The following is a 25,991-nucleotide window of genomic DNA, read 5'->3' as shown; positions in this document are numbered from 1 at the left end:
TCACCTCTTTTCCGAGCATAAAGCAGCAGACCCACTGACGTAGCGCCCGCCCGGGCTACTTACTACTGATCCAAGTTCACGACTGGGAAGCCATGCAACACTTCAGTACCACTCCCACACACCCACCCACCCACCCACCCACCCCCACGCTCCTCCCCCCCCCCCCCATCACCCCCCACCCCCAACACCCCCCCACCACTCTTCTTCTTCTTCTGCTTCTTCTTCCCATTCCTCCTCTACCACCACCATCACCCCCACCACCACCCACGCAACAGCAGCAACACACACCTACCCTCATCCCAGCTCACACACACACGCACACACACACACACACACACACACACACACACACACACACACACACACACACCACACACACACGGCATCCATCCCTCTCAACCGCAGCTTCAGCATCATTACCACCACCATCACCATCCCCCCAACCACCACCACCACCACCATCATCATCATCATCTTCTTGCAGCCTCCCTCCCCCGCACGGAAAGAAGACGAAGAAGAAAAAGAAAGAAAGAAAGAAAGAGAGAAAGACAGACAGAGAAGAAAAAACACACACACCACAGGATTATGTATGTATGAATGTATGAATATGATGTGGTGTAGCGGCGAGCGAGCGAGCGAGCGTGCGAGTCAAAAAGGGATAGAGTTGCTGCGTCGCCTGCCCCAAGGAACTGCATGGTTCCAGTCGTCACACGCAGTGCTGTGTCTGTTCCTTGCTTTCTTTTTCTTTTTTCTTTGGTGTATTCTTTAATTAATTAATTATTTATTTATTTATTTATTATTATTTTTTGTTTTGTTTTGATAACGCTAGCTGTGTGCCTGGTGATGTTTCAGTTTCAGTTTCAGTAGCTCAAGGAGGCGTCACTGCGTTCGGACAAATCCATATACGCTACACCACATCTGCCAAAAGTGAAACTGAAACTGCCAAGCAGATGCCTGACCAGCAGCGTAACCCAACGCGCTTTGTCAGGCCATGAGAGAGAAAAAGAAAAAAAAATAAAAAATAAATAACATAACATAACATAATATAGTAAAAATGATGGTGATGGTAGGTCAGTACAGACTGGCTTTTGTCTATCTAGGTGGCTGCAAAGCAGAGTCTCAACACGTGTGTTTTGAAGAGTTAAAGAGAGGCTTGAGAAAGAGAGAGAGAGAGAGTGAGAGAGAGAGAGAGAGAGGTGGGTGGGGGGAGAAGTGAGGGGGTGGGGAGAGATGAATATGGGGAGTGTTTGTGTGAGGGGGGGGGGGAAGGGAGGGTGAGGCTGGGGGGGGGGGGGTTTGGATGGGGGTGGATGCCGGGATGAGTGGGAAGGGCGTGAGGGTTGAGTTGGGGGGGGGGGGGGAAAGGAAGGGAGGGAGTAAGGGTGTGGTGGTGGTGGTGAGAGTGGCGGCGATCGACTGGCTTGGTCAACAGCGCGGGTGTGTGTGTGTGTGTGTGTGTGTGTGTGTGTGTGTGTGTGTGTGTGTCCGTTTCTGACTGTTGGAAAGCAGAGTGGTGGTGGTGGTGGTGGTGGTGAGGAGGAGGAGTGATGGGGCGGTGGGGGGGGGGGGGGGAAGGGTAATTCTTTTCATCGCTCAGCTTTGCACCGTTTAGGGGCCGGTTGGGTTTTTGTTGTTGTTTGTTGTTGTTTTTTTCTTTCCCACCCGATCTCATCCTCATCTAGGTATTCGTGTGTGTTTTCTTCAGTGTAACGTCTATTCACTATAAGTGTTTTTAGACGGAAAGGAGTAAAGTAGTGGATAAAGGAAAGGGAATGCATGTGAATATTAGTGTAAAAAAAAAAAAAGTGTTCATGTTATGTATCAGAGGAAAAGTATATTATAAGAAAAAGTCTAAAGAGATTGTGGTGTGTATTGAATGACGTGGCATGGGAAGGAGAATATGTATATGCATATCAACAAGTATTAACCTACAACAATGTAGATATAAATAACAGCATTAATCATAATACATCAAAGGAGAATACCAACTGGACTGGAGTCTAAAATTTCTGAAAACATTCTAAGCAATGAATAATCATTCAAAATCTTTTCAGTGGCTAATGAAATATTGGAAGAAAAGTCATCAACTACATCTTTTGGAATTAACTGTTTTATGCTCGGACAATGAATGAATAGATGGCTTACAGTTATTTGTTTACCGCATATATATTCTATATATATTAGCTGCATTCGCGCGCGTGTGTGTGTGTGTGTGTGTGTGTGTGTGTCTGTGTGTGTGTGTGTGTGTGTGTGTGTCTGTGTGTGTGTGTGTGCGCGTGTGTGTGTGTGTCTATGTCTGTGCGTCTGTGTGTGAAAATGTTTATTTGTGTGCATGCGTAGGGTTGGGCCGTCGGAATGTACGTTCGTTGGGGCTGAGTGTCTGTGAGAATGCAAATTGTTGCATGTGTTCTCTCTCTCTCTCTCTCTCTCTCTCTCTCTTTAAAGGATGAAGGAGAGGCGGGGCGGGGTGGGGAGGGAGGGAGAGAGGGAGGGAGGTAAGCGGAAATTCAGCTACGATTTAGCAAAGAACGAAGTGATGAAATGTCAGTCAACGACGTGAACCAGTCCTGTCAGCCTGCATTCAGACAGCGTTAAGTTACTACTCAGGAATCAAATGAGAATCTTCAAAACGCGATTGCTATTATAATTATAACTCCCGAGGACCGGAGTCGAGTGTTCTGTTCGCTCGTATGGGGAGATGACTGGGACCTCACAGCTGAGAGTCGTCCGTTGGCTGATACCGTTCAGTTTTGACTGGAAGTCTGACATCTGCTGTTTGTTGCCGTTCAGTTCTGACTGGAAGTCCGACATCTGCTGCCTGTTGCCGTTCAGTTTTGACTGGAAGTCTGACATCTGCTGCTTGTTGCCGTTCAGTTCTGACTGGAAGTCTGACATCTGCTGCTTGTTGCCGTTCAGTTCTGACTGGAAGTCTGACATCTGCTGGCTGGTGCCGTTCAGTTTTGCTTGGAAGTCAGACATCTGCTGCTTCAGGTCTTCCGTCATTGCTTGGTTCCTTTCAAGTGAAATATGACACGTCACATCATTTTCATGTCTCCTGTTTGTTTGCTTTCTTTGTGTGCTTGTTTTTCTTCTTGATTCTTATCTATATTATGGATCAGAAATATTAGTTGTAAAGTATTTCGTTATCACATATAGTGAATGCATTTCACCCCCTCCCCTCTTCACACACACACACACACACACACACACACACACACACACACACACATACACACACACACACACACACACACACACACACACACACACAGAAATGATGTGATGGCCTAGAGGTAACGCGTCCGCCTAGGAAGCGAGAGAATCTGAGCGCTCTGGTTCGAATCACGGCTCAGGCGCCGATATTTTCTCCCCCTCCACTAAACCTTGAGTGGTGGGCTGGACGCTAGTCATTCGGATGAAACGATAAACCGAGGTCCCGTGTGCAGCATACACTTAGCGCACATAAAAGGACCCACGACAACAAAAGGGATGTTCCTGGCAAAATTCTGCAGAACAATCCACTTCCATAGGAAAAACCAATAAAACTGCACGCAGGAAAAAATACAAAAAATGGGTTGCGCTATAGTGTAGCGACGCGCTCTACCTGGGGACAGCAGCCCGAATTTCACACGGAGAAATCTGTTGTGATAAAAAGAAATACAAATACAAAGAGAGAGAGAGAGAGATAGAGAGGATATTCATTGTTTCTTTTTTATAATCACCAAATATTTTTGTTTGTTTCACGAAGCCATAGTTACCAGTGTATTTGTGGACTGCGTATTGTTTGAAGGAGATGATGTATAAGTTGTAGTACACTTATTTCAAATGTCATTTCAGTTATCTTGAGCCGCTCTTCATCAACATGCTGTTTTGTTTTGTTTTGTGTGTGTGTGTGTGTGTGTGTGTGTGTGTGTGTTTGGGTTGGTATGATGCACAGAACGCAAACTGTTACAACTCATTATTTTGCTTTACTTCTTACGAATGAATAACATCATCATCATCATCGTCATCATTATCATGATCAGCAGCAGCAGCCTGTAATCAATCGTCTTTTATCTCAGTCATATTATTTGTCTTTGATATTTCTCGGTTAGGATATCCCCCTTCACAGTGTATTTTGCAAACAATGATTTTTTTTATTTCCATGAAAGTTTTGTAAGCAATGTCCTATTTTATATCTGTCAGTTTGGTTGTCTGTGTTTCTTTGTTTTTTGTTGTTGTTTAATCGTTATCTTTTTCTTTTCTTTGTTGATTCCGAATACAGTGCAAACTATCTTCTCTGTTATATTCCGAAGCAATGTTATTTCATATCTTGTGTGCAGTCATAAAGCAACGCTCACACTTTTCTTCTTTTTTTATTTCTTGTTCTTTCCCACCTTTGTGTGTGTGATTGTGTATGTGTGCATGTGCTCGTTTGTGTGTTTGTGTGTGTGTGTGTGTGTGTGTGTGTGTGTGTGTGTGTGTGTGTGTGTGTGTGTGCACATGCAAGTACTCACAGTTGTGTCCACTGCTTGACGTTGTCTTCCAGTTTCCCAAAGGCTTCTTTCAGCTCTATTAACCCTTTCTCTCCTTCTGCCAGCTCGTCCTCTGTCTGACGTCGTCTTTTGTCCTGTCTCTCTTTCAGCCATTCTACGTCTTCATCCAGCTCTTCCTTCAGTCTCTCATCCCCGTCCTTTCGTTGTTCCTTCACATGTTCCAAACCCTCTTCAATCAGCTTCTTTAAGTGGGAATCTCCGTTTTCGAACCGTTCCTCCAAGTCACTATACATTTCATTCACTCTTTCCTTGACAAGAGTATTCTTCTGCTCTGCGAAATCACGAAGCGGCTGATTGTCTGGTTCAGCACTATTGTAGAGGGCAGCAGGATCAGGAGACAGGGATTTGTCTTCTTGTGCTGAACTGACCACTGGCTCTGCTTTGATGCTGAGGAAGATGGCAAACACAACACAGGACACAGCAGTCCACTCCATAGCAGAAATTCTGTGGATACAACCAATGGAAAAAGTCCGCACGTTGTTGCAGTTGTTTCTTAGACTGTTGGGGCTTACTCTCACTTAGACCTTTAAAACATGCATACCGTTACCCTTGAGCCAGGAGAAATGACGACAGCCAGCCAATGACAGCCTTCGTATTAACGATAGCTCGCAGCTCATCTAAACGTGCCAAGGAAAATTACGTGCTCCCCATCGTGCTCATTTTGTCAACAATTTGCACATGGTCGTAGCAACAATGCGTGGTAAAAACAACAATAAAAAAGCAAACAAACAGAAAACACCACCTCCAATTGTAGATTGTATCGTGATTAAACCAGATGTTATGTATCAGAAATGCTGACATCGTCTCACGTCCTGGAAAACAATGAGCGAATCTGGGTCAATGTGGTGAACTGATATTTGGACTGGCAGCAGCGTGCTGATGGGAAAGATTACTCAGCAGATGTGAATTGTTTGTCAGGTCAGACTGGTTCCAAATGAGGGATGCATGTGACCCCGATCATAGAGATGACAATTATTGCGCTTTTGTGTTGGAATATTTAGCTCTTCTAACACATCACACCCTGAGATTCTTATACACAGCCATACTGGAGATCGCATGTTTCACACACACACACACACACACACACACACACACACACATATATATATATATATATATATATATATATATGATTATATCTACATATATACATCTTTCTATCTCATATATATAGTATCTTCCACACCCCAGAAGGACCAAACGGATTAAATTTCTTTGAATGAGAGAGACAGAGACACCAGTCAAAACGTTCACCCACTTGCAAACCCTAAAGCTTGTAGTAAATGGAAAGAAAGAATATATAAGAACATATAGACTTGAATGTAACTTTTTAAGGGGGTCAAATCCACATAGGATTTCAAACAGAAATGGTTAATTTGATGAATTAAGTGAATGTCTGTTACGTTTTGCTCATGATAAACATTTCAAATCAGACAGAACATTTGACTTTATATTGCTACTTGCAAAGTTCTATATTTGTATTTGTATTTCTTTTTCTCACAACAGATCTCTCTGTGTGAAATTCGGACTGCTCTCCCCAGGGAGAGCGCGTCGTAACACTACAGCGCCACCCATTTTTTGTATTTTTTCTACGTGCAGTTTTATTTGTTTTTCCTATCGAAGTGCATTTTTCTACAGAATTTTGCCAGGAACAACTCTCTTGTCGCCGTGGATTCTTTTACGTGCTCAAAGTGCATGCTGCACACGGGACCTCGGTTTATCGTCTCATCCGAATGACTAGCGTCCAGACCACCACTCAATGTCTAGTAGAGGGGGAGAAAATATTTGCGGCTGAGCCGTGATTCGAACCAGCACGCTCAGATTCTCTCGTTTCCTAGGCGGACGCGTTACCTCTAGGCCATCACTGCACTATTATATTTAAAAAATCCAACAACTTGGGAAGCCTTTGAAAGTATTTTACAGAAAAGGAAAACACTGAAGAATGGAAACCATTGAATAAGTTGTTCATAATTCATTATGTTGTATCTAGTTTTCAAGAAAGCAACTGAAATCGTCTTTCAGATGTACAAGTGTTTGTGCTTCTTTCCTTTTGTGTTGTAAGATATTGATGTTTGTAATGTGTCCATTTATTTATTTACTTATTTTTTTATATATCTATTTCATTATCTGTTCAGTGTATGTCTTTCTTGTTCAGTTGTTGGTGTTTAAAATCTCAGTTATACTTGATTGTAAAATGTTTTCACTTGGAAAGAAAGGAAACTCTCTGGAAGGTTTAAAACAACAGCATCAGGTTCACCCACCTTGTGTGCAGCAAAACGTGCGCACATGTTACCATACTTCTCCAAAACCTTGACTGAATCATTTACTCTCTCTCTCTCTCTCTCTCTCTCTATATATGTGTGTGTGTGTGTGTGTTCATTTCCTCTTTCCCATTTTTACTTATATATATATATATATATATATATGTGTGTGTGTGTGTGTGTGTGTGTGTGTGTGTGTGTGTGCACGCATGCGTGCGTGCGTGCGTGTGTGTGTGTGTGTATGTGTGTGTGTTCCATTTGAAGTTTCTCGTGTTTGTTTCCATGTCTGTTTCTTTCTCTGTTTCCATGTCTCTGTCTGTCTCTCTCTACCTCTCTCTATTTCCCACTCTGTCTCTCTGTCTTAATCTATTACCCTTACAAGAAACAAACAAAAAATCATTCATTCTTTAATTCAATCATTAATTAATTCAATCAATCATTTATTCTGTGCATATATATATATATATATATATATGTGTGTGTGTGTGTGTGTGTGTGTGTGTGTGTGTGTGTGTGTGTGTGTGTGTGTGTATGCGTGTGCGCACGTACAAATAAAATACGAAATACAAATTAAAACTGTCTTCAGTTTTATTTCTCAAAAGACTGATAAGAACAATTTCAGTTAGTTACTCAAGAAGGCTTCACTGGTTTCAGACAAATTCATATACTCTACAGTACATCTGCTATTCAGATGCATGAGCAGCATCATAACCTAATACACTTAGTCAGGCCTTGAGTGCACGCGTATGTGTTTGAGTACCTATCCAAGTGGATTTCTTCTACATAATTTTGTCAGACACACCGTCGTTGCCATGGGTTCTTTTTCAATGCACCAAGTGCGTGTTGTTTTCCTACCAAGATGAATTTTCCAACGGGATTTATCACATATTACCCTTTCTTTGCCATGGGCTCTGCATGGTGCACACGGGACCTCGGTTTATCATCTCATTCGAATGACTGTTAGATACTGGAAAGAAAAAAGAGATAGACCATCAAAGCCTATAAAGAACAAGCCAGTGTAACAGATTACAAAACTGAAGCATATAACTTTTGAATACATGTGATGCAAGTCACAGACAAGCTTGAAAACTCAGGATTAGTGCACATGACCTGGAAAAAAAAAGGGTAGAGAAATATTCTGCAAAAAGATAGACCATGTAGCAGTTGTGAAGACTTGGCGACGGAATCCATCTCCTTCATCATTGTGTCGAATTTAAACTGTAAGGTTTAAAATACGTGAGGTGCACACTTAGAATAAGATGTTAGATTAAAAGTAACAGTTATGTATTATTAGTAAAGCATTCAATAAATCTGCTATATTCTGTTCTGTATACACACACCAGCACACAAAGAAGTACAGAGAGAAAAAAAATGCTCAGTTTCAGTACAGCATGTTGTGACACTCGGCAAGAGGCTCACGGATCGGGAGAAACGAGAGCACCAAAGAAATAGCTATGATAAACGGACCAGTACGCTCCCCCATAACCAGTTTGCACCCACACCCTGTCTCCTTTCTGCACGCGAAGGAGGGTGGAGGCAGTACAGTGCGTGGAGTACTCGCTGCTATGACAACGTGACAGAATGCTCACGGAACTATTGACGTACAGGGCGATGTGAGATCTGGTCGCTCTCTTAGGGTACAGATGGAACACAAAGGAATACACCCCGGGGACTGTGACAGTGTAAACACCAGTGGTTTGGTTGTAGTCTCCCTCTCCCACTGCAAAGTCCAGCCTGAAAGGGATGGGAGTGTTGGCGGTGACTTTATCAGGGTCAGCCAGCACAGATCGGAACGACGGCGTTTGTTTCGGTGCTGGAAACAAAAAAAAAACACGGTTATCAGAACCAGGGTTACAGGCTAACTGTGGAAACAGAAAGACTTCTGGCACTAAACTGGAAGATGTGAGCTGCAGATGCATATTTTTTACGCAACGAACACAACATATTACTTAAGATTGGTATATATATTTCTAGGCTGAAGACACGAACCTAGCCTTAAGGGTTCAACATTGGTTGAATGACAGTATTTTCAGAATTACAAACGTCTAGCATCACAAATTGTAAACAAGTCCATAGTATGAATAGATTATTGATTCTTTCTTTCTCCTACTATCAAATTTATAATAAGGCATAATACCTTCAGAGCTTTATGCATTTGGAAAGCCTCGTTGGACTCAGGAGTTTCGCTACTGACACACACACTACTGGTAAATTTAGCAACAAAATGTGGAATAATGACTGTAATTATTGATATAAGTTCACTGACATTGACCATTGCTACACGCACCAAATATTGCAAGCCTGTGCAATATTGATGCAGATCTTTTGTTGAAAATGTCCCGTGAAATTTTCCATAGCGTAAGTTACAGAGCATTAACACTAAACAGTCATTTAAAGTGCAATCATTTGCAAAAGCAATAAACAATACAATGCCCTAACTAAATTAATGAAGCATCATTGAATTGAATTGAACATTCATCTTTTGTTTGATTATATATAACATTTAAGGATATTCAAAATCAAGTTTAAAACAACAACAACAAATTGCTTATTGGTACACACATATTGTAATAAAAACACAAGATACAGAATATTTCAGGTGCGAAATTTACTGTTTTATTATATTTTTATTGTTTATAGTTGTCCCATCACATGTGCCATTTCAGTAGCTTTGTTCTAACACATCACACCCTGAGATTCTTACACACAGCCATACTGGAGATCGCATGTTTCACACACACACACACACACACACACACACATATATATATATATATATATATATATATATATATATATATATATATATATATATATATATATAGACAGATGTATATATGTAGACATAATCATATATATACATATATATAATATATATTCTTTGAATGAGAGAGACAGAGACAGACAGACAGACAGACACAGACACAACACACACAACAGACAGTTTCAGTTTCTCAAGGAGGCATCACTGCGTTCGGACAAATCTTTATACGCTACACCACATCTGCTAGGCAGATGTCTGACAGCAGCATAATCCAATGATCTTGTCAGGCCTTGAGCCCATGCTTATTATATACAATTTTGTGTACCTATCAGAGTGGATTTCTTTTTGCATACTTTGGCGGGAGGACAGCACTCTCGTTGCCATGGGGGAGAGACAGACAGACAGACAGACAGACAGAGGCAGAACCCTGTTTTCGTTTTGGTTCACGTCCTCTACATGACCTACTCACCAACTCTGGCGTTCAGGGAGATAATCGCCTGCTCCGCAGACAGCAACTTCTTCATGGTGTTGTTCAGATCTGTTTGGAAGTCTGACATCTGCTGGTTGATGCTGTTCAGCTTTGACTGGAAGTCGGACATCTGCTGCTTGTTGCCGTTCAGTTCTGACTTGAAGTCTGACATCTGTTGCTTGTTGCCGTTCAGTTCTGACTGGAAGTCTGACATCTGCTGGCTGGTGCCGTTCAGTTCTGTCTGGAAGTCTGACATCTGCTGTTTGTTGCCGTTCAGTTCTGACTGGAAGTCTGACATCTGCTGTTTGTTGCCGTTCAGTTCTGACTGGAAGTCTGACATCTGCTGGCTGGTGCCGTTCAGTTCTGCTTGGAAGTCAGACATCTGCTGCCTCATGTCTTCCGTCATTACTTGGTTCCTTTCAAGTGAAATATGACACGTCACATCATTTTCATGTCTCCTGTTTGTTTGCTTTCTTTATGTGCTTGTTTTTCTTCTTGATTCTTATCTACATTATGGTAAGAAATATAAGTTTTAAAGTATTTCGTTATCACATATAGTGAATGCATTTCACCCACTCCCCCTTCACACACACACACACACACACACACACACACACACACACACACACACACACGCAAATACACAAACGCACACACACACACACACACACACACACACACACACACACACACACACAGAGAGAGAGAGATGATGTGATGGGCTAAAGGTAACGCGTCCGCCTTAGGAAGCGAGAGAATCTGAGCGCTCTGGTTCGAATCAAGTTCAGGCGCCGACATTTTCTTCCCCTCCACTAGACCTTGAGTGGTGGGCTGGACGCTAGTCATTCGGATGAAACGATAAACCGAGGTCCCGTGTAAAGCATGCACTTAGCACACATAAAAGGACCCACGACAACAAAAGGGATGTTCCTGGCAAAATTCTGCAGAAAAATCCACTTCCATAGGAAAAACCAATAAAACTGCACGCAGGAAAAAATACAAAAAAATGGGTGCCGCTATAGTGTAGCGACGCGCTCTCCCTGGGGAAGCAGCCCGAATTTCACACGGAGAAATCTGTTGTGATAAAAAGAAATACAAATACAAAGAGAGAGAGAGAGAGAGAGAGAGAGAGAGAGAGAGAGAGAGGATATTCATTGTTTCCTTTTTATAATCACCAAATATTTTTGTTTGTTCCACGAAGCCATAGTTACCAGTGTATTTGTGGACTGCGTATTGTTTGAAGGAGATGATGTATAAGTTGTAGTACACTTATTTCAAATGTCATTTCAGTTATCTTGAGCCGCTCTTCATCAACATGCTGTTTTGTTTTGTGTGTGTGTGTGTGTGTGTGTGTGTGTGTGTGTGTGTGTGTGTGTGTGTGTGTGTGTTTGTGTTTGTGTTGGTATGATGCACAGAACGCAAACTGTTACAACTCATTATTTTGCTTTACTTCTTACGAATGAATAACATCATCATCATCATCGTCATCATTATCATGATCAGCAGCAGCAGCCTGTAATCAATCGTCTTTTATCTCAGTCATATTATTTGTCTTCTTTGATATTTCTCGGTTAGGATATCCCCCTTCACAGTGTATTTTGCAAACAATGATTTTTTTTATTTCCATGAAAGTTTGTGAGCAATGTCCTATTTTATATCTGTCAGTTTGGTTGTCTGTGTTTTTTTGTTTTTTGTTGTTGTTTAATCGTTATCTTTTTCTTTTCTTTGTTGATTCCGAATACAGTGCAAACTATCTTCTCTGTTATATTCCGAAGCAATGTTATTTCATATCTTGTGTGCAGTCATAAAGCAACGCTCACACTTCTCTTCTTTTTTTTATTTCTTGTTCTTTCCCACCTGTGTGTGTGTGATTGTGTATGTGTGCATGTGCTCGTTTGTGTGTGTGTGTGTGTGTGTGTGTGTGTGTGTGTGTGTGTGTGTGTGCACATGCAAGTACTCACAGTTGTGTCCACTGCTTGACGTTGTCTTCCAGTTTCCCAAAGGCTTCTTTCAGCTCTATTAACCCTTCCTCTCCTTCTGCCAGCTCGTCCTCTGTCTGACGTCGTCTTTTGTCCTGTCTCGCTTTCAGCCATTCTACGTCTTCATCCAGCTCTTCCTTCAGTCTCTCATCCCCGTCCTTTCGTTGTTCCTTCACATGTTCCAAACCCTCTTCAATCAGCTTCTTTAAGTGGGAATCTCCGTTTTTGAACCGTTCCTCCAAGTCACTATACATTTCATTCACTCTTTCCTTGACAAGAGTATTCTGCTCTGCGAAATCACGAAGCGGCTGATTGTCTGGTTCAGCACTATTGTAGAGGGCAGCAGGATCAGGAGACAGGGATTTGTCTTCTTGTGCTGAACTGACCACTGGCTCTGCTTTGATGCTGAGGAAGATGGCAAACACAACACAGGACACAGCAGTCCATTCCATAGCAGAAATTCTGCGGATACAATCAATGGAAAAAGTCCGCACGTTGTTGCAGTTGTTTCTTAGACTGTTGGGGCTTACTCTCACTTAGACCTTTAAAACATGCATACCGTTACCCTTGAGCCAGGAGAAATGATGACAGCCAGCCAATGACAGCCTTCGTATTAACGATAGCTCACAGCTAATCTGAACGTGCCAAGGAAAATTACGTGCTCCCCATCGTGCTCATTTTGTCAACAATTTGCACATGGTCGTAGCAACAATGCGTGGTAAAAACAACAATAAAAAAAAGCAAACAAACAGAAAACAGCACCTCCAGTTGTAGATTGTATCGTGATTAAACCAGATGTTATGTATCAGAAATGCTGACATCGTCTCACGTCCTGGAAAACAATGAGCGAATCTGGGTCAATGTGGTGAACTGATATTTGGACTGGCGGCAGCGTGCTGATGGGAAAGATTACTCAGCAGATGTGAATTGTTTGTCAGGTCAGACTGGTTCCAAATGAGGGATGCATGTGACCCCGTTCAGAGAGATGACAATTATTACGCTTTGTGTTGGAATATTTAGCTCTTCATGTCAGAAAATGAAATATTGTATTCGCTGTCACCTTTCTCATTTGCGATGTTGTTAACTTGTTTGTTTTGTGCGTTAAGTGACCAGTGCTGAACAAACTTTGCTGGAGTTCAAAAACATGAGCAGAAGACTGATGTAGACCCGAACAGGAAGACAAAGAGGCAAGACCAGTCCGTGATTGTGGTCATCTTCTGACAAGATCGTGACGACGGACACAGCGGTACTGAATGAAGTGACACCAGACAGTGCCACCAGCCTGGATCTGTTCAAGTCCTCATACACACAGATTGCTCCGAAACGTTTCTGTTTGCACAGATTTGTCCTTGTCACTTAGTGTTTTGTTGCATTGCCTATCAAATAATCACATACACCATTATGTCTAGCTAGGATTTTGTGTACTGGTGATAATTGAATATTACCATATTGTTGGTGAAATGTTTGTATTATTTCTGAATTTTTGTAAGTGATGCTAATGCTTTCATTTGATGCTCTCTTTTTGCTGTCACATGTTTTTTCGTGCTGTATGACCCCACCCCCCACCCTCCTCCCCGGCACCCCTTCAAAAACTCATTAAAGAAAAAGAAACAAAAGACAACAAAACTGTTAAAGGGCAAAGCCCAAATTGATACTTTATCAGCGAGAGAGTTCAATCCAATCAAAATGCGTTCTCTGAAATTGACTGCATGTGTGCTGAATCACCAAGGATCAATATTTAGCCTCTGCCTTCTGTGGTTGAAATGAAACGATGCTTTATTTTAGAATTGCTGGCATGCTTTTATGTGAGCGATTAATTTCTCAGTATTTTGTCCAGAACACTCTTTTCATCCTGTTGTTGACGGCACATATTTCAGGACAAGACATTTTAAGAAATTTGAAAACGATACAACACATTTCAAAGTAAACGTCTATCTTGTGTTTGTGTTTTCTCGTGGAAAAAGTCTGTTTTCTCTACCACTTCACCCCTTTCAGCATTTTTTATTCTTCTTTTATACGTGTCAGTTGTGTGAGAGCTTGTTTGGATCGAAAGAAACGCTCTTATCGTAAACATTCTAGGTCACCCTGGGTGGCATACACTTACTGCCATTTCTCTTCGGCAAAATAATTGTTCCAGAGAGAGGCACCATTATTTCCGCAGACCGCATGTATACAATTAATATAAATAATATCCCTCGAGTCATTTTGTCAGCTTGGAATGAACATCATCATCTGATATCTTATTACAATGTGAAGATTAGTTTTAACCATCTTGGCTTTTGCCTATCATTCTTTGATAAGAAACAGTCAAAACGTTCACCCACTTGCAAACCCTAAAGCTTGTAGTAAATGGAAAGAAAGAATATATAAGAACATATAGACTTGAATGTAACTTTTTAAGGGGGTCAAATCCACATAGGATTTCAAACAGAAATGGTTAATTTGATGAATTAAGTGAATGTCTGTTACGTTTTGCTCATGATAAACATTTCAAATCAGACAGAACATTTGACTTTATATTGCTACTTGCAAAGTTCTATATTTGTATTTCTTTTTCTCACAACAGATCTCTCTGTGTGAAATTCGGGCTGCTCTCCACAGGGAGAGCACGTCGCTACACTACAGCGCCACCCATTTTTTGTATTTTTTCTGCGTGCAGTTTTATTTGTTTTTCCTATCGAAGTACATTTTTCTACAGAATTTTGCCAGGAACAACCCTTTTGTCGCTGTGTGTTCTTTTACGTGCTCAAAGTGCATGCTGCCCACGGGACCTCGGTTTATCGTCTCATTCGAATGACTAGCGTCCAGACCACCACTCAATGTCTAGTAGAGGGGGAGAAAATATTTGCGGTTTAGCTGTGATTCGAACCAGCACGCTCAGATTCTCTCGTTTCCTATGCGGACGCGTTACATCTAGGCCATCACTGCACTATTATATTTAAATGCAAAATAGATAAAGTTATGGCACTATTCAATAACTTTAAGAAGCATCTTCAATCAAACTATAAAAAAAAAAGAAAAGCACATATCATCACTGAATATGGCACATACCAAATTAGTATCAAACTGGTTGTCCAACACATATTTGGTGAGTTAATTACACAATGTGGACACTGGTATTACCCCTTCTACCCCTTCCCCTCTGCCTTGGACTATTCTCATGCTCTGTGGAGTCTTGAGAGAACCATCCAGATGAAGAGCACTGGGGTCCTCACCGCTGAGATGCTGAGGGACCACTTCATCGATGGCCTCCGGAACCCCCTGCTGAAAAGCGAGCTGCGCCACATACTGAGGAAGGAGCCTCAGACCACCTTCATCCAGGTGAGGGATGAAGCCCTGAGGCTGCAGCGAGAGATGGAGGGGGACCAACAACAGCAACAGGCCAAGGAAGAGACAGCAAAATTAGGGGACAAACTGTTGCATTTAGAAGAGAGCGTTCGGTCCATGCAGGGAAAAGGGCTGTGGGTTGGAAGAGAAGGAATGGAGGCAGGAAAGGGAAAGGTCAGTCAGTGGTGGGAAATGGGATTTCCCTAAAAGTGGGTAAGGTTCTCCCCAAGGAAAAACACAAGGATTCCCACAATGAGAACCAGAGAGACTTGTCCAATAGTCTCAGGAGGCAGGATCCGAGTCCGAATGAAAAGACTCCAGTCAGAACAGTAGCTGACTGTGAGGATGATCCTTGCCAGGGTGAATGGGTGCTGCTGCCCATACCACCTGATCCAGGAATTCCTGGTACATGTGCCACAAGGGAGGGCACAGGTGACGGAGACTGCCAGGATGCAGTCAGGTCTCCAGGACGGTCACACAGACCTGTGGTTACTGGTTTGTGTGAGAATGGCACCAGGTCTCATCCGAAGCCTGGTGTGCATGGGACATGTGCAGGTGCCATGGCCCCAGATCAGACTGACAGGGGTTGGAAACTGTCAGGGTCAACCTGTAGGGCTAGGGTTAGCAACAGGGGTAAGGCTAATCATCCAGCATGGGCTAAAATTGTAGCTGTAGCCTGCTAGGGGATAATCTGGATGAGGAAAACTGTATGTCATGCTGTGTTGTTGTTGTTTTTTTCCTCCATTCCAGGGCTTGTGGTTGCTGATGTGTGTCAGCTGGAACACTGTTGATTTTTGCATTTTGTAGCTCCCTGTTTGATTTTTTTTTTAAATGTATGCATTTCTGGGTTATGGTGTTATGTACAGCTTTATCATTTTGAAATGTATTTTTGGTGGTTTCTTTTGTCCTGTAATGTCTTCATTTTCACATGTTTATGTTTTTGCTAATTTTTGGGTTAGAGAACTGATCTCCACATGAGCATTAATTGATGATGGCAGTGGTCAGCATGTGGTCAGCAGCAATGAGGACATTGCATTCAAAAGCCGGGGGTGGGTGTTATAGTGTGCCAGCAGTGTCACCCCCAACCACCCACACTCTGTCCCCCATCCCTCCCCATCCCTTCACCCCCTCCCCCCCCCCCTTCTTATCTCCCTTCCCGCTCCATCCAAAGTCCAGTCTTTGAGGTCGCGCCGACACCGCGCCACACTCCCTCTTTCCACGCCCCTCCTCACCCCACTCCCTAGTCGGCCCTCTTTGGTCAGCGACGCCGCGTCACCCGCCCCAGCTATAGGAACACGTGCAGTTACGTGATGTCTGCCACAATCACCATGCTGAGCGGAACATCCCGTGTGGCGGCCTGTCTTTCAAGTCGTTCCCCACCTCCCCTGTCACAAACACAGCTGACGTAGGTGGCGGGACTTCGGAACATAAGCGAGGGAGAATTTATGCTAATGTAAACTTTGATCATGCCAGCTAACATGCCGAGAGTTGTATTGTCCTGTCTCCCCAATCTCTTTGTGATGTAAACGGGTGAACCTGTCGTCACAGAATGTTGTAGAAACAAGTGGAATGAATTGTAGCGAATCAGATCAATCTTTTGAATTGGACGAATTGGGATTAAGCAGTAAATCTGCCAGTCATTCACATAGCGTTGCTAGGGCAAGCAAAGATTGGTTATTTCAGTTCAACTAGTTGGGTATTGTAGCTTGTATTGGTATGCCATGGAGCAGAGCCCCACTCCTGACAACATCCGGGAATACAACACCATCAAAGAAACCTTCCAACAGCAGAAGAGAACAGAGATACAGAGGAGCTGGAATGAGAAGACCAGCAGTCTCAACATGGAGAAGGACACCGGCAAGTTGTGGAACCTGACCAAGCTTCTGAACGAAGACACGGGCACCAGACACAGCAGAACTGTCATTGAGGAAAATGGCAAGCACCACGCGGGCAAGCAGGCAGCCAACATCCTTGCAGATTTTTACAGAGAGGGCAGCACCACAACACTCCCTGAAGCCCGAGTGCAGGAAGTCCAGAGGGAGATCAAGGAGAAGCTGAAACAGCAGAACCCGAGTCAGTCCATGATGACAGCCTTCTCCATGGCCGAACTCAGTGCAGCCATCAGGAAACTGAAGAAAAAGAAAGCCCCTGGGAAAGACGGCATCCCGAATGACATGATCAAGAACCTGGGACCTGTAGCCAGACAGAAGCTTCTCTTGATCATCAACCAGTCCTGGGACACAGGGAAACTTCCAGACCAGTGGAGAGAAGCCATCATCGTCCCCATCAGAAAGAAGCAGAAGGATAAGACTAAGAAGTCCAGCTATCGACCAATCAGCCTCCTGAGTTGTCTGGGCAAGGTGATGGAAAGGATGGTGAACACTCGACTCCTGAAACACCTTGAAGAAAACCACCTGCTCAGCAATACCCAATCAGCCTACAGGAAAAACCGCAGCACCGAAGACCAGCTGGTGTACCTTGCACAGGAGATAGAGACTGCCTTTCAAGAAAAGAAGAAGGTGCTTGCAGTCTTCGTGGACCTAACCAAGGCCTTCGACAAGGTCTGGAAGGCAGGACTTCTCCTGAAGCTCCTCAACAAGAAAGTGGAAGGGAAGATGTACCGCTGGATCCAGGATTTCCTCCAACACCGCAGGGCAAGGGTAAAACTCGACGGAAAAACCAGCCATCGGGTCACTCTACAGCAAGGTGTGCCGCAAGGAGGAGTCATTTCCCCTACACTTTTCCTCATCTTCATCGACGACATCGCTGAGAAGATCTCCAAGCATGTCTCCAGAGCCCTCCACGCTGATGACTTTGCTGCCTGGAGTGCTGCGGAATACCTCACGTCCGCCAGCCACAGAATGCAGGAAGCACTCAACCACGTGGGAACATGGGCCTCTGCCTGGGGAGTAGACATCAACACCACCAAGACAGTCTCAGCAATCTTCTCGCTGTCACCGATGTCAGAAACCTCCCACCTCAAACTGAACGGAATGCAGTTGAAACAGGATGACACGCCAATGTACCTGGGTGTGAAGCTCGACAAGCGATTGACATGGAACCCCCATCTCAAGGACATCGAGAGACGAGCAACCAGAAAACTGGCCATCCTGAAAAAACTCGCCGGGACCTCTTGGGGTGCCAACAGCAGCATACTGCAGAGGGTGTACACTGGAACTGTCAGGCCAACCCTGAAGCATGGCAGCACTGCCTGGGCCACGGCATCAGCAACCAACACAAGCCGCCTGAGCAAAGTTCAGAACGCAGGGCTACGGCTGATCACTGGCGGGATAAAGACGACTCCAGTTCAGGTGATGGAGAAACACACAGGCCTCCACCCACTCAAAGATAGACGAGAGGAAAAGTCTTCATCCACAGCGAGAAGCTCCTGCGCATGCCAACTCACCCAATGCACGAAAAACTGAAGCACCCAACAAAGAACAGACTGAAGCGGACCAGCTTCAACCACCTCTCCAAGGCCCTGCACCGCCAACATGAAGACCTGCTGCCCTCGTCCCCTGCCGAGATGGAAACACTCCCCGACTTCGAGGAACCGGCCGACCAACTGGAAGGAGTCTCAATCATCACAAAAGTCCCTGGCATCGACCAAAAGGACTGCCAAGCCCCTCCCCTGCTGAAAGCTCTGACATTGGAGATGATTGAGACTCGGTACAACCCCAGCGAATGGACGCACGTCTTCACAGATGGATCCTCGGAGGGAGCGGTGAAGAATGGAGGAGCAGGCATCTTCATCAGGCACACAGATGGAAGACTGACCCCTGGAGCCTTCCCCACAGGAAGAATCTCCTCGAACTACAGAGCGGAGACAGCAGCACTACTCCATGCTGCACAAGGCCTCAGGACGTCAGTCAACCCACCACCAAAGATAGCCTTCTTCACTGACTGCAGATCTCTCCTGCAGGGACTCCAGTCAACCAGAAACGAACAGCAGCTGACAAACATCAAAGCAGCCCTTCATGACCTTTCAAAACGGTCGACTGTCACTGTTCAGTGGGTTCCTTCTCACTGTGGGGTCATGGGGAACGAAAAGGCCGATGCTCTCTCCAAGGCAGGCAGCAAAATGAAGCAGTTCAGCCACCCCGTGACCTACAGAGAGGCCAGGACCATCATCCACAACCGTTACCAGAACCAGTGGAAGAGAAGGCTGGGTGCAAACAGTGGTGTCGATCCAATCCACCAGCTCCAGAGACACCAGCAGACAGTCCTCTTCAGACTGAGAACCGGCCACTGCCGACTACTGAGTCACCTTCACCGTATGAAGATCGCCCACACTGATGAGTGTCCATGTGGCACTGGACCCCAGACCCCTGAACACATCCTCCAACACTGCCCAACCCATGAAGCTCTACGGCGTCAAACCTGGCCAGGGGGCACGGAGCTACAGGCGCAGCTTTGGGGAGACCGCCACGACCTGGAGAAGACCGTGGGCTACATCGTGGCGACGGGGGTGACCGTCTGACGCAGCCAAAACATCGAACGCAGAAGAAGAAGAAGAAGGTATGCACAGTATATTGGGGGAAGGGATAAAACCAGTCAGCACAGCCAGTTCTTAGCTGTCCCCCAGAAGAACTGACTGACACAGGCTGACTGACTGATCAGTGATGTGAGGAGCAAGGAAATCCTTGTTGGGCTGTGTGCTGCTTATAGGTGCTGCTTTAGGTGTAGGATGATCTTGTTACTGTGCGCTGCTTGTAGCAAGTACTTGAAGTAGGCAGTGTGTGCTGCCTTAGTGTGTGATGCTTTTGCTAAGTAGGGTGAACTGCTTAGTATGTGTGCTGTATTGTAAAGTAAACACTCTATAAAAACCACTCCATGTGGCCCTGCTATTGATGTGAGGAAAGAGTGAGTGAGTGCATCATTAGTTGATCCTATATCCCTCTGTTCTCCCCCCCTCTCTCTCTCTCTCTTGGAATAGACAACAGCAGTCAACACACCAAAACACGACTGTTTGTACTCAACTGTAGTTGATCGCTGAAAAACAGCAACCTGGGTTGCGAAAAACTCACAGTCCGTCTTCACACACACAAAGTGTCTTTCCACGGTACCACATCCTCGAACGAGGAACAACACACCCACTGGCCGAATAATATTGGATTTATGGAATAAAATGTTTATCAGGGTGATAACAAACTTGCCTGTCACCTGCCGGTGCTGCAACGCACTCGCTGGCATGATACTGGTCTCACACAATTACCTATAATGTCCTGGAAATCATTGAAAATTAGAAAATTTCACCATCAAACTGTAAGCACGTCGCCATGTTCCATCGGCGCGACCTTGACCGAGTACAAACAGTCGTGTTTTGGTGTGTTGACTGCTGTTGCTGTTATTTTCATGGCATGCTACCTGTTGGCCTGTGGGGACATTGAGTCCAACCCTGGTCCAAACTCACCTGAAAAAGAACGATGTGGAGTGGATACTTCCCTGACTGACGTTGGAGGCACTGGAGTCAAGGAAGGAACTGACTTAGTAGGGCAGTTTGGTGAACAGCAAACAGCTCTGGGGCTACAGGATTTCCTAAAGGGAATACAGGACATACAAGTCTGCATTCAAAGAATAGAAGAGAAGCAAGACAAGCAGGCAGAACAGTTACAGAGATCCATGACTGACGTGAAGACTTCGGTGACTGCACAGATCAACAAGATTAATGAAAAGTGCCAGCTGCTTCAAGAGGAAATTGGGAATCTGAGATCACTCTGTGACAATTTGCAAGAAGAGAACGAATTTCTACATGATGAGTTGAAATCGATCAGCCAGAAATGTGACTCCCTTGAAAACCACAGCAGACGAAACAATCTGTTATTCTTTGGAATGGAGAAACAACAGGAGAAAGAGAACTGGGATGACTGTGAGAGACAGGTGAAGGCAGTGATTCGAGATGGAATGGGGATCACAGAAGACATTATGATAGAAAGAGCACACAGAACTCAAAAAGACACTGCTATCATTGTGAAATTGCTGTCTTGTAAACAAAAGACACTGATTTTGAAGAATGCTTGCAATCTGAGCTCATCAGACCGATTCAACAATGTATATGTCAGGGAGGATTTTTCCGAAATCGTGCGACAGAAACGACTCAGAAATGTAGCAAAGGACTTGTACAATACTGGTCAGAAACCAAAGTTCAGATTTGATAAACTGATAACGACAGAAGGGGTCTTCACATATGACCTTGAAAAAAAGAAAGTGAAGGAACTGAAGAGATTTCAGTTTAGTCATGCAGACATTGGAGACCATGGCGACGACAAGGAAAGGGAAAGAAAGAACACCAAGATGCGGGTAACTGAGGACGGGAGGGCAACGAAGGACCGGAGAGCAGCTGAGGACCGGAGGGCAGCGGAGGACCGGAGGGCAGGGGCAGCTGAGGACCGGAGGGCAGCGGAGGACCGGAGGGCAGCGGAGGACCAGGACCGGAGGAGAACTGAGGACCGGGGGACAGCAGAGAAACGGGGTACAGCCGAGGACCAAAGTACGGACCTGATGAACGAAGCGTTTGTCTGTAATCAGGCGAACTTTCCTCCACTTCAGGGTCGTCGCAGTGATGAAGGCGAACACAGCCCAGTAGCTCAGCGATTCTTACTCCTGACATCGGAGTACCCAGATATGAAAGGTACGAAACCGAACAGTGGTCGTGACGTCATGGATTCGTTACAAGATAAATGCAACAAGTCACAGCAAGGTCGTAGCACTGCCAATGTGTCAGACACAAGAAGCCCTGTTAACACACGAACAGGGCTCGCGCGGAGTCAGTGGCTGGGGGGGTCGCGAGAAAAGAGAACACAGATACACACACTGCAACAATGGGTCAGGCCAGCGAACGGGGATCGAAGTCAGCAGCAGAGGGGGGGTAGAGGTGGTGGACAACATCCAGGGGGGAGAGGGAGAAATGTAAGTCTTCCGAAATAGGGGTGTGGCCAAGGTCCTTATGAAATAAAAATATGTACGTGGAATTGCAATGGTTGGTTGCAGAAACTTGACATTAAAGATGTGATAAAATCACTTTTGTGCTATGACATTTTCGCACTGAACGAAACATTTGTTAATTCAGACAAATACGACTACCATGCATTTAAGGACTATGATACATATGTAGCTAAGGCAGTTAAATTATCATCTCATGCCAGAAACTCTGGTGGGGTTATTGTGTTTGTACGCAAGGTATTTTCAAAGTTAGTGAAAAGAATCAAAGTAAAATATGAACACTTGGTGATTTTGGAAATAAACAAACTGTTACTTAAGTTGGAAAAAAAATGTTTTCCTGATTTGTCTATACATCCACCCATATGACAGTAAATACTGGAATACTGCAGAACATGGATATAGCATAGAAGTTCTGGAACAGTGCATTGTAGATCTGCACGAGCAGGCAAAAGATTTTGATCTGATGATAATAGGAGATCTAAATGCACGGACTGGTTGTGTAAACGCTCTTTCCTCGGCTGACAGCACCGAAAATGACAAGTGGGATTGGTCGTATTTTCAGGAAGATGATTTGTTTAAGAGAAAATCTGATGACAGAGAAAAGAACGCTTTTGGTAAAGATTTGTTAGAGATGTGTTCCGCATTTGATTGTGTTATTTTGAACGGGTTATGTCATTTTGGTTTTGATGATTCATTAACATTTGTCTCGTCTACAGGTGGAAGTACCATAGATTATGTTATAATGTCCAGAGAGTTGTGTGTTATGAATTTTGTACGCTCATTGAAGGTGGTTTCATTTATTGACTCACCGCATTTCCCTGTATCGTTTACAATTGCTCAAAGTGAAGACACTGCTTGTACTGAGAAAGTAAATGATATTAAATGGATTAATAGATTAGCTTGGGATCAAACAAAGGAGAACAGTTTCAGAGAAAATCTTTATTCAGACGATTTACAGACTATGTGTGTACATGCGTTTTCTCTTTTGGATTACAGTGTAAATGAGGCTTTGGAACTATTCAGTAATGTATTGCTGAGAGCGAGTGAATGTATGAGGAAGCGTGTGTGTGTTGGGAGTGATCAGCGAGATGCCCCATGGTTTGATGCTGAATGTAAAGATGCAAAACACAAAGCCAGACAATTGTTAACAATGTTAAGACAAACCAAGGATGATAAGCACCGATTACCCTATGTGAAAGCTCGGAAGGAATATAAGGATTTATGTAAGGTAAAGAAAGTTAGCTTTTGACGTGATAAAGCCAGACGTCTAGCATCACTGAGCAAAGACAGCAAACAGTTTTGGAAAGAAGCAAATCAAGTGTCTGGAAGAAGGAAAATAGGAGTATGTAAAGACATTAAAGAAAATGAATGGTTTGAACACTTTCGGAATTTATTTACTCAGAACGAGGTTATCACTACTGATAACAGAGTCATTAGTGAAGTGCAACCAGATGAATCAAATATATCTGATGAACTAAGTCATGATATTTCAGAACAAGAAGTTGCAGATGCTATTCGGAAATTTAAAAAAAAGGCAAGGCTTGTGGTGTAGACAGTATTTTGGCAGAAATGTTAAAATCAGCTGATAATATTGCTGTACATTTTTTAACAAAACTGTTTAACATTCTGTTTGATAAGGGCACGTATCCAGATGAATGGGCGAAGGCAATAATTGTTCCATTTTTTAAAAAGGGAGATAGTAGATCAACAGACAACTATATGGGCGTGTCTTTGCTCAGTCTTATTAGCAAATGTTATACATCAGTGCTAAACGGAAGACTTGTCAAATGGGCTGAAGAAAATGATATGCTAACAGAGTCACAGGCTGGATTCAGGCGTGGTTATGGCACAACAGATCATATTTTTTACTCTGAACGCGGTTATTGAGAAATCTTTATCAAAGAAGGGAGGCAAGCTTTACGCCTGTTTTGTCGATCTGAGAAAAGCATTTGACTCTGTGCAACGTCAGCCTTTGTTTGATATTTTGATTCAGAAAGGTATAAAGGGGAAATTTATGAATGCTATCATTGCTATGTACAAATGTGTTACGTCTTGCGTACGTATTGAAGATAAGTTAACTGAGTTTTTTGATTGTCCCGTTGGCTTAAGGCAAGGTTGTATGTTGAGCCCTATATTGTTTTCGTTATTTGTTAACGAAATTGCTTCAGCAGTTGAAATCAGTGGTATTCATGGAATTCAGTTTTTGCCTAATTTATTAGAGTTGTTCATTCTTCTGTTCGCAGATGATATTGTACTGCTATCTAACACTGCGATTGGTCTGCAAAATCAAATTAATATTCTGAATAATGCATGTAAAACACTCTTCTTGAATGTAAATACTGACAAGACTAAAGTGATGGTTTTTCGAAAAGGTGGCTTTTTGGGAAGATATGAAAAGTGGAATCTCGATGGAAATGCTCTAGAAGTAGTGAATGAATATAATTATCTAGGGTTTGTTTTTACAACAAAAATGAGTATAAACAAAGGAGTAGGGATTTTAGCAGCAAAAGGCAAACATGCATGCATTGACTGTATAAAATATATAACGAAGCTGAATGATATTTCCAAAGGATGTTTTTTCAAAATATTCGATGCTCAGGTACAACCCATTCTTTTGTACGCTTCTGAGATGTGGGGTCTTAACAGACTTGATAATATTGAGAAAGTTCATCCCTTTGCATGTAAACGTTTTTTGAACATAACACTTAGAGTACCAAACAAGTTTGCATACGGCGAATTAGGACGTTATCCACTATATATAAATAGTGCAACAAGGTGTATCAAGTACTGGTTAAGGTTGCTGAATATGAATGTGCAACGATTACCCAGACAGGCATATTTGATGTTGTTTAACTTAGACGAAAGGGGAAAAAAATGCTGGGTGTCTTTAGTAAAAAATACTTTATTTAGACTTGGGTTTGGATATGTCTGGTTGCAACAAGGCGTTGGTTGTGAGCAAACATTTTTGTCATTATTTAAGCAAAGAATGAAAGATATATTTATGCAGGAGTGGGACGAGTCAGTAATGTCTAAAGATATATATCATAACTACAGACTGTTTAAAACTGGTTTTGAGTGTGAGCAATATTTTGAATATGTGGATAAAAAGTGTTTTAGGGACTGTTTAGTAAAATTACGGCTTGGTTTGCTCCCAATAAATGGATCATTTTTTAGAAGAACATTCAAATGTAATTCAAATTATGCATGTAAACGTTGTAATGTAATCGAAGATGAAAACCATTTTATAAACAATTGTGTCCTTTACAATGACCTGCGGCAAAAACATCTGAACTCTGTAGGTCAATCGTATGTTCACTTGATGAAGAATGGTTCTGTTTACAGTATTCGTAAACTATGCATTTATATATTTAATGCCCTGAAGATACGACAGGAATTCTGTGACAACAATGATCAAAGTTAGAATTAATTTACATTGCACGAGAAGCACTTTTGTTCTACAGGTTAAGTTAGTACGTATTTTACATTTTGTTGTGGTTGAGTGATCACCATATTGTGTACTTTTGACCTCTTTCTAGGGGCCGGAGGCCTGGAGATTAAAGTTTTGTTCTTGTTCTTGTTCTTGGAATAGAACCGAACCACACTCTCAAAAAACAACAACACCTTTTTACAACTATATATAGATATATATATATATATATATATATATATGTGTGTGTTTGTGTGTGTGTGTGTGTGTGTGTGTGTGTGTGTGTG

At 43.2% G+C, this 25,991-nt stretch overlaps 3 protein-coding genes across 3 annotated transcripts in view; all 3 read right to left on the bottom strand.

The window, feature by feature from the left end:
• LOC143289523 (uncharacterized) overlaps nucleotides 1-106 on the bottom strand; it is a 31,215-nt gene extending 31,109 nt beyond the window's left edge. The window contains exon 1 of the mRNA XM_076598519.1: nucleotides 5-106. The gene's annotated coding sequence lies outside the window, so the exon portion shown is untranslated. The remainder of the gene's footprint in view (nucleotides 1-4) is intronic.
• Nucleotides 107-2,522: 2,416 nt separating this feature from the next.
• LOC143289522 (uncharacterized) lies at nucleotides 2,523-5,422 on the bottom strand. The gene is made up of 2 exons (XM_076598518.1): nucleotides 4,497-5,422; nucleotides 2,523-3,013 (listed from the first exon to the last, which is right to left on the bottom strand). Exons 1-2 carry the CDS (start codon nucleotides 4,967-4,969, stop codon nucleotides 2,611-2,613), a joined length of 876 nt encoding a protein of 291 aa, XP_076454633.1. The 5' UTR covers nucleotides 4,970-5,422; the 3' UTR covers nucleotides 2,523-2,610.
• Nucleotides 5,423-7,366: 1,944 nt separating this feature from the next.
• LOC143289888 (uncharacterized) lies at nucleotides 7,367-12,838 on the bottom strand. Its single transcript, XM_076599100.1, has 3 exons — nucleotides 11,991-12,838; nucleotides 10,030-10,445; nucleotides 7,367-8,609 (listed from the first exon to the last, which is right to left on the bottom strand). The coding sequence occupies exons 1-3, from the start codon at nucleotides 12,458-12,460 to the stop codon at nucleotides 8,212-8,214; spliced, it is 1,284 nt and encodes a 427-aa protein (XP_076455215.1). The 5' UTR covers nucleotides 12,461-12,838; the 3' UTR covers nucleotides 7,367-8,211.
• Between the last annotated feature and the right edge of the window lie 13,153 nt (nucleotides 12,839-25,991).

The sequence above is a fragment of the Babylonia areolata genome, chromosome 14 (assembly GCF_041734735.1).
Source record: "Babylonia areolata isolate BAREFJ2019XMU chromosome 14, ASM4173473v1, whole genome shotgun sequence".
In the NCBI taxonomy this organism is placed as follows: Eukaryota; Metazoa; Mollusca; class Gastropoda; order Neogastropoda; family Buccinidae; genus Babylonia; species Babylonia areolata.
Note: the sequence above shows the minus strand (reverse complement) of the source record. Positions and strands in the feature narration are given on the sequence as shown.